This window comes from Littorina saxatilis, linkage group LG16 (genome assembly GCF_037325665.1).
Source record: "Littorina saxatilis isolate snail1 linkage group LG16, US_GU_Lsax_2.0, whole genome shotgun sequence".
NCBI lineage: Eukaryota > Metazoa > Mollusca > Gastropoda > Littorinimorpha > Littorinidae > Littorina > Littorina saxatilis.
Window position 1 is genome coordinate 53886906 of NC_090260.1, and position 10000 is coordinate 53896905.

At 41.4% G+C, this 10000-nt stretch overlaps 1 protein-coding gene across 1 annotated transcript in view; it reads left to right on the top strand.

The window, feature by feature from the left end:
• LOC138951250 (calpain-5-like) overlaps positions 1–10000 on the top strand; it is a 132648-nt gene that overhangs the window by 86742 nt on the left and 35906 nt on the right. Inside the window, exon 8 of the mRNA XM_070322898.1 lies at positions 3251–3431. Coding sequence (XP_070178999.1) covers positions 3251–3431 — 181 coding nt within the window. The remainder of the gene's footprint in view (positions 1–3250; positions 3432–10000) is intronic.

Consider the following 10000-nt stretch of genomic DNA (forward strand, 5'->3'; position numbering starts at 1 on the left):
TGAGTGTTAGTTTGATACAAAAGTGAACCAGAAATACGTCTCGTGTGTAGGCTGTGACTGTCTGCTTGTGGTGAGTGTTAGTTTGATACAAAAGTGGACCAGAAATACGTCTCGTGTGTAGGCTGTGACTGTCTGCTTGTTGGTGGTGAGTGTTAGTTTGATACAAAAGTGAACCAGAAATACGTCTCGTGTGTAGGCTGTGACTGTCTGCTTGTGGTGAGTGTTAGTTTGATACAAAAGTGGACCAGAAATACGTCTCGTGTGTAGGCTGTGACTGTCTGCTTGTTGGTGGTGAGTGTTAGTTTGATACAAAAGTGGACCAGAAATACGTCTCGTGTGTAGGCTGTGACTGTCTGCTTGTGGTGAGTGTTAGTTTGATACAAAAGTGGACCAGAAATACGTCTCGTGTGTAGGCTGTGACTGTCTGCTTGTGGTGAGTGTTAGTTTGATACAAAAGTGGACCAGAAATACGTCTCGTGTGTAGGCTGTGACTGTCTGCTTGTGATGAGTGTTAGTTTGATACAAAAGTGGACCAGAAATACGTCTCGTGTGTAGGCTGTGACTGTCTGCTTGTGGTGAGTGTTAGTTTGATACAAAAGTGGACCAGAAATACGTCTCGTGTGTAGGCTGTGACTGTCTGCTTGTGGTGAGTGTTAGTTTGATACAAAAGTGAACCAGAAATACGTCTCGTGTGTAGGCTGTGACTGTCTGCTTGTGGTGAGTGTTAGTTTGATACAAAAGTGAACCAGAAATACGTCTCGTGTGTAGGCTGTGACTGTCTGCTTGTGGTGAGTGTTAGTTTGATACAAAAGTGAACCAGAAATACGTCTCGTGTGTAGGCTGTGACTGTCTGCTTGTTGGTGGTGAGTGTTAGTTTGATACAAAAGTGGACCAGAAATACGTCTCGTGTGTAGGCTGTGACTGTCTGCTTGTGGTGAGTGTTAGTTTGATACAAAAGTGGACCAGAAATACGTCTCGTGTGTAGGCTGTGACTGTCTGCTTGTTGGTGGTGAGTGTTAGTTTGATACAAAAGTGGACCAGAAATACGTCTCGTGTGTAGGCTGTGACTGTCTGCTTGTGGTGAGTGTTAGTTTGATACAAAAGTGTACCAGAAATACGTCTCGTGTGTAGGCTGTGACTGTCTGCTTGTTGGTGGTGAGTGTTAGTTTGATACAAAAGTGAACCAGAAATACGTCTCGTGTGTAGGCTGTGACTGTCTGCTTGTGGTGAGTGTTAGTTTGATACAAAAGTGGACCAGAAATACGTCTCGTGTGTAGGCTGTGACTGTCTGCTTGTGGTGAGTGTTAGTTTGATACAAAAGTGGACCAGAAATACGTCTCGTATGTAGGCTATGACTGTCTGCTTGTGGTGAGTGTTAGTTTGATACAAAAGTGGACCAGAAATACGTCTCGTATGTAGGCTATGACTGTCTGCTTGTGGTGAGTGTTAGTTTGATACAAAAGTGAACCAGAAATACGTCTCGTGTGTAGGCTGTGACTGTCTGCTTGTGGTGAGTGTTAGTTTGATACAAAAGTGAACCAGAAATACGTCTCGTATGTAGGCTATGACTGTCTGCTTGTGGTGAGTGTTAGTTTGATACAAAAGTGGACCAGAAATACGTCTCGTATGTAGGCTATGACTGTCTGCTTGTGGTGAGTGTTAGTATTATGATTTTCTCCTTGTTGGTGGTGAGTGTTAGTATTATGATTGTGTACTTGTTGGTGGTGAGTGTTAGTATGATGATTGTCTACTTGTTGGTGGTGAATGTTAGTATTATGATTGTCTCCTTGTTGGTGGTGAGTGTTAGTATTATGATTGTCTCCTTGTTGGTGGTGAGTGTTTGTATTATGATTGTCTGCTTGTTGGTGGTGAGTGTTAGTATTATCATTGTCTGCTTGTTGGTGGTGAGTGTTTGTATTATGATTGTCTGCTTGTTGGTGGTGAGTGTTAGTATTATCATTGTCTGCTTGTTGGTGGTGAGTGTTAGTATTTTGATTGTCTACTTGTTGGTGGTGAGTGTTAGTATTATGATTGTCTACTTGTTGGTGGTGAGTGTTAGTATTATGATTGTCTCCTTGTTGGTGGTGAGTGTTAGTATTATGATTGTCTCCTTGTTGGTGGTGAGTGTTAGTATTATGATTGTCTCCTTGTTGGTGGTGAGTGTTTGTATTATGATTGTCTGCTTGTTGGTGGTGAGTGTTAGTATTATCATTGTCTGCTTGTTGGTGGTGAGTGTTAGTATTTTGATTGTCTACTTGTTGGTGGTGAGTGTTAGTATTATGATTGTCTACTTGTTGGTGGTGAGTGTTAGTATTATTCCGTGTCTGTCCGTTTGGACGGCCGTGCGTTCGTCCGACCGTGGACACAAACATGTACGTTGAGAGTATTTTAACCCTAAAACCCTAACCCTAAAAAAAGATAGCAATAATCAGCCGACATGACCCAAGTTGTGTTGAAATCAAGATAGCAATAATCAGCCGACATGACCCAAGTTTGGTTGAAATCAAGATAGCAGTAATTAGCCGACATGACCCAAGTTGGGTTTCAATCCGTCACATTTTGGGGTCACAGCGGGGTCATGTTTCTGAAAAAAAATTCATGTTGATTTTTTCCCAGTTATTTAGGGAGCAAAAGCCTCCAATTTTCGATTGTAGTTGTTGATAAATCAGCAGACATCGACCCTAACCCAACACGATGTATAAAGTGTGTGTTACAGGATGTATAATGTGTGTGTTACACGATATGTAATGTGTGTGTTACATGATGTATAATGTGTGTGTTACACGATATGTAATGTGTGTGTTACATGATGTATAATGTGTGTGTTACACGATATATAATATGTGTGTTACATGATGTGTAGTGTGTGTGTTACAAGATGTGTAATGTGTGTGTTACAGGATTTATGTGTGTGTTGCACGATGTATAATGTTGTGTTGCACGATGTATAATGTATGTGTTACACGATGAATAATGTGTGTTACATCATGTGTAATGTGTGTGTTACACAATGTATAATGTGTGTGTTACAGGATGCGTTTTGAGGACTTTGCCAAGTACTTTACCCACATCGACATCTGCCACTCTCCACCACACGATGTATAATGTTTGTTACACAATGTATAATGTGTGTGTTACAGGATGCGTTTTGAGGACTTTGCCAAGTACTTTACCCACATCGACATCTGCCACTCTCCACCACACGATGTATAATGTTTGTTACATGATGTATAATGTGTATGTGTTACAGGATGCGTTTTGAGGACTTTGCCAAGTACTTTACCCACATCGACATCTGCCACTTTGTCAACACCTCGTTCTTCTCCACCAAGAAGTCGTGGAGCGAGGCCATCTGGCACAGCCAGTGGACCGTGTCGGGCAGGAACGGGGGAGGCAACTATGAGAGTGCCACCTTCCTTAGCAACCCCCAGGTACGTTCCCTAGCCACACCCAGGTATGTTCCCTAGAAACCCTCAAGAAACCCTCATTGCTGCAGCAGGAGCATTGATTTGGCAAGTCTCTGATAGTCATCATCTCTCTGCCCCCCCCCCCCTCCCCCCCCCCACCATTTTGTGTGGGATATGTGGGTAAAAAACCCGTAGTTTGGTAATGGCTAGTTGTATTCCTTTTAAATTTGACATGAATATTGTTAATACAATTGCAAAAGAGTGTGTAAAATATCATGGCGTTTTGATGAGTTTTTTGGACGAACTGAAACTTTTCAGAAAAAAATGATTAAACTGTAATATCTCTTTTCAGTATAGTTGTAAAAATTCTGCATTTTGCACACTTCAACACAAATGAATATTACAATTATTGATAAATGTTGGTACAAAAGCAACAACGCGCTAGGGTGGTATGGAAATGTGAACACGAAACAACAAATACGAAAAACAGGTCTTCCAACATCAAAACCCAGTCTAGCGCAGCTGACTGAACTGGCACGCTTTTTATCGCTGTGAGTGACGTGCCAGTTCAGTCTGCTGCGCTGGACTTGGTTTTGATATTGGAAAACCCGTATTTCGTATTTGTTGTTTTGTTAAACTAAACCCTCAAGTATGTTCCTTCGCAACCCTCACGTATTTTCATAAACAACCCGCAGGTACGTTCCTTAGCAACCCGCATGCACGTCTCTAAGCAACCTGCAGGTATTTTGCTTAGCAACCCGCTGGTATCTTCCTTACCAACCAGCAGGTATATTCCTTAGAAACCCGCAGATATTTTCCTTAGCAACCCGTATGTATATTACGTAGAAACCAGCAGGTATCTTTCCAAGCAAATCCGCACGATCTTCCTTGGAAACCGAAAGATATGTTCCTTAGCAACCCGTACGTATGTTCTTTAGAAACCAACATAGCGTGTATGCGTGTACGTGTGTGTGTGTGTGTGTGTGTGTGTGTGTGTGTGTGTGTGTGTGTGTGTGTGTGTGTGTGTGTGTGTGTGGTGTGTGTGTGAGTGTGTGTGTGTATATGTGTGTGTGTGTGTGTGTGTGTGTGTGTGTGTGTGTGTGTGTGTGTGTGTGTGTGTGTGTGTGTGTGTGTGTGTGTTGTACTGTTTTCTTGCAGCCTGAGCCTGCCAACCAGGCTGACTTTTACAAGAAGAAATTTATCTTCAAGTTTCTCTACAACCCGCAGGTTGGGCTGTCGTTTGACGTGGTCGTTATAGTTGCCCGAATGACGTTATGCCATCATTGTCATTGTTGACTTGCATGACGTTATGCAATGACTGTCATTGTTGACTTGTATGACGTTATGCCATGACTGTCATTGTTAACTTGCATGAGGTTATGCAATTATTGTCATTGTTGACTTGCACGAGGTTATGACATAATTCTCATTGTCGACTTGTATGCCGTTATGGCATGATTGTCATTGTCGACTTGTATGCCGTTATGGTATGATTGTCATTGTCAACTTGTATGCCGTTATGGTATGATTGTCATTGTCGACGTGTATGCCGTTATGGAATGATTGTTATTGTCGACTTGTATGCCGTTATGGCACGGTTGTTAGTGTCGACGTGTGTGCCGTTATAATAATAATAATAATAATAATATGGGAGATTTATAGAGCGCTTTACATTCTCAAAGCGCTTTACAATGACAAACATACATAATACATACAAAGCAAAGCAAAAGCATGACTTGTGCAGCAGCATTCAGCACACAAGTGAACAACGAAAACTCAAACACTACATCAATACAATCTGCAAGCATACTAACACAGGCAAAACATTCAAATGGCATGATTGTTATTATAAACGTTGCGGGGAAAGACGCCCGTCAACTCTACACGACGACAAGTGACGGTGACCTTTTTTCCCCTCTCACACAGCCGGGACGGGGCCTTTGCGAGCCGTTCCCACTGGAAAAGGAGCAATTTGTCTTCGTCGTCAAAACGGAAGATAGAAATTGGTCTTTGCTGTTAAGTCGAGTTCACTTTAATCAAAGTGTGTGTTATGGACGTATAGATTGTTCATTTTGCAAATAGCTTTTGAAGAAGAACAAAATACATCTTTGATAATAACGATTACTTATATAGCGCGTAAACCTCGTGGTGGCGTCTTTGATAATAACGATTACTTATATAGCGCGTAAACCTCGTGGTGGCGTCTTTGATAATAACGATTACTTATATAGCGCGTAAACCTCGTGGTGGCGTCTTTGATAATAACGATTACTTATATAGCGCGTAAACCTCGTGGTGGCGTCTTTGATAATAACGATTACTTATATAGCGCGTAAACCTCGTGGTGGCGTCTTTGATAATAACGATTACTTATATAGCGCGTAAACCTCGTGGTGGCGTCTTTGATAATAACGATCACTTATATAGCGCGTAAACCTCATGGTGGCGTCTTTGATAATAACGATTACTTATATAGCGCGTAAACCTCGTGGTGGCGTCTTTGATAATAACGATTACTTATATAGCGCGTAAACCTCGTGGTGGCGTCTTTGATAATAACGATCACTTATATAGCGCGTAAACCTCGTGGTGGCGTCTTTGATAATAACGATCACTTATATAGCGCGTAAACCTCGTGGTGGCGTCTTTGATAATAACGATTACTTATATAGCGCGTAAACCTCGTGGTGGCGTCTTTGATAATAACGATCACTTATATAGAGCGTAAACCTCGTGGTGGCGTCTTTGATAATAACGATCACTTATATAGCGCGTAAACCTCGTGGTGGCGTCTTTGATAATAACGATCACTTATATAGCGCGTAAACCTCGTGGTGGCGTCTTTGATAATAACGATCACTTATATAGCGCGTAAACCTCGTGGTGGCGTCTTTGATAATAACGATCACTTATATAGCGCGTAAACCTCATGGTGGCGTCTTTGATAATAACGATTACTTATATAGCGCGTAAACCTCGTGGTGGCGTCTTTGATAGGATTGACATTTTGTTTTGTCGGGTACCAACTCAGATGCTCACAAGTCTTTGCAAAGAAACCGCTATAAACTGTTTGTGCAGAAGACGGACGTGTACGAAGTTCAAAACCAAGACTAGAGTGACGTCACTTTTCCGCGCTGCGGTCCGGGACGCGTGGTGAGACAACGTCTGTGAAAGCGAAATTTGGTGTTTTTTACGTCGGGGCCGTACGAATGCATACATTGATCGTTTTTCCTCGACTGAAGGGTGTTTGGGTGGTGTTTTCAAGTCTGTTCGGGTTAACCCTAACACACACATTAACACACGCATACAGACACACACAGACAGACACACACACACACACACACACACACACACACACACACACACACACACACACACACACACACACACACACACACACACACACACACACACACACACACACACACATACCCAGTACACCCAGCTCAGATACCTATGGGCTAACGCAACAGCAACAGCTGTCACAGGCCTGGCAGACCCAGGTGAAAGACGAATAATACAATAAAACATGCCCCGAGGGGCTTTGTCTCTACACGTCGGATCAAAATCCTTCGTTCGGGTGTCCAGGAGTTTTCTTCTCCTGGCCACTGGCGCTCGTTCTCCCCACAAACGCTACTAGTGTGGGTGCGCGCGATGACGCGGAGCGACAACACACCTGTCTCGGTTCTGTCGTCGTTGTCGGTCCCGTCTTCCCCGCAACGTCTGTATTGTCGACTTGCATGACGTTTGACATGATTGTCATTCTTTATTAAATTTTCTACAACCTGCATGTTGGACAGATGCTACGACACGATTGTTATTGCTTACAAACTTACTAACCCTAACCCTAAGCAATAACAATCGTGTCGTAGCATCTGTCCAACATGCAGGTTGTAAGCAACTGTCCGGTGTTGCGGACGATTGTTATTGCTTACAACCTGCATGTTGGACAGATGCTACGACACGATTGTTATTGTTTACAACCTGCATGTTGGACAGATGCTACGACACGATTGTTATTGTTTACAACCTGCATGTTGGACAGATGCTACGACACGATTGTTATTGCTTACAACCTGCATGTTGGACAGATGCTACGACACGATTGTTATTGTTTACAACCTGCATGTTGGACAGATGCTATGACACGATTGTTATTTCTTACAACCTGCATGTTGGACAGATGCTACGACACGATTGTTATTGCTTACAACCTGCATGTTGGACAGATGCTATGACACGATTGTTATTTCTTACAACCTGCATGTTGGACAGATGCTACGACACGATTGTTATTGCTTACAACCTGCATGTTGGACAGATGCTACGACACGATTGTTATTGTTTACAACCTGCATGTTGGACAGATGCTATGACACGATTGTTATTTCTTACAACCTGCATGTTGGACAGATGCTACGACACGATTGTTATTGTTTACAACATGCATGTTGGACAGATGCTACGACAGGATTGTTATTGTTTACAACCTGCATGTTGGACAGATGCTACGACACGATTGTTATTGCTTACAACCTGCATATTGGACAGATGCTACGACAAGATTGTTATTGTTTACAACCTGCATGTTGGACAGATGCTACGACAAGATTGTTATTGTTTACAACATGCATGTTGGACAGATGCTACGACACGATTGTTATTGTTTACAACATGCATGTTGGACAGATGCTACGACACGATTGTTATATTTTTTTTTTCTGACCTCAGTTGCATGCAAGGCTGCTTCAACCCATCTTTTTTGCCTCTTTCGTCTTTTTTTTTTCTTTTTTTTTCTTTTTTTGTCTTTCTTTCTTTTATGGCGGTGAGCATATCCTTCTTCATTGGTCTTTTTTTTTTAATGAAATTTTCATTTTGTTTTCTTTTACATTACAGGTTACATTTCCATTAAATTTCCATTGTTATTGCTTACAACCTGCATGTTGGACAGATGCTACGACACGATTGCTATTGTTTACAACCTGCATGTTGGATAGATGCTACGACACGATTGTTATTTCTTACAACCTGCATGTTGGACAGATGCTACGACACGATTGTTATTGCTTACAACCTGCATGTTGGACAGATGCTACGACACGATTGTTATTGTTTACAACCTGCATGTTGGACAGATGCTACGACACGATTGTTATTGTTTACAACATGCATGTTGGACAGATGCTACGACAAGATTGTTATTGTTTACAACCTGCATGTTGGACAGATGCTACGACACGATTGTTATTGTTTACAACCTGCATGTTGGACAGATGCTACGACACGATTGTTATTGTTTACAACCAGCATGTTGGACAGATGCTACGACACGATTGTTATTGTTTACAACCTGCATGTTGGACAGATGCTACGACACGATTGTTATTGTTTACAACCTGCATGTTGGACAGATGCTACGACACGATTGTTATTGTTTACAACCTGCATGTTGGACAGATGCTACGACACGATTGTTATTGTTTACAACCTGCATGTTGGACAGATGCTACGACACGATTGTTATTGTTTACAACCTGCATGTTGGACAGATGCTACGACACGATTGTTATTGCTTACAACCTGCATGTTGGACAGATGCTACGACACGATTGTTATTGCTTACAACCTGCATGTTGGACATATGCTACGACACGATTGATATTGTTTACAACCTGCATGTTGGACAGATGCTACGACACGATTGTTATTGTTTACAAACTTGCTTGACGTTTTGTTCATTCTTTCTGTACCTAATAGCGTTATCACGTCACTGTTTTTTTAATTTTTTAATTTTTTTATTTTTTTATTTTTTTTTGTTTCCTCCTCTTTTTTCAGTTTGGTTCTTCTTCTTTTTACATTTAGTCAAGTTATGACTAAATGTTTTAACATCGAAGGGGGAATCGAGACGAGGGTCGTGGTGTATGTGTGTGTGTATGTGTGTGTGTGTGTGTGTGTGTGTGTGTGTGTGTGTGTGTGTGTGTGTGTGTGTGTGTGTGTGTGGGTGCGTGCGTGTAGAGCGATTCAGACCAAACTACTGGACCGATCTTTATGAAATTTGACATGAAAGTTCCTGGGTATGATATCCCCAGGCGTGTTTTTCATTTTTTTGATAAATGTCTTTGATGACGTCATATCCGGCTTTTCGTGAAAGTTGAGGCGGCACTGTCACGCCCTCATTTTTCAACCAAATTGGTTGAAATTTTGGTCAAGTATTGTTCGACAAAGCCCGGACTTCGGTATTGCATTTCAGCGTGGTGGCTTAAAAATTAATTAATGACTTTGGTCATTAAAAATCTGAAAATTGTAAAAAAAAATAATAATTTATAAAACGATCCAAATTTACGTTTATCTTATTTTTCATCATTTGCTGATTCCAAAAACATATAAATATGTTATATTCGGATTAAAAACAAGCTCTGAAAATTAAATATATAAAAATTATTATCAAAATTAAATTGTCCAAATCAATTTAAAAACACTTTCATCTTATTCCTTGTCGGTTCCTGATTCCAAAAACATATAGATATGATATGTTTGGATTAAAAACACGCTCAGAAAGTTAAAACGAAGAGAGGTACAGAAAAGCGTGCTAT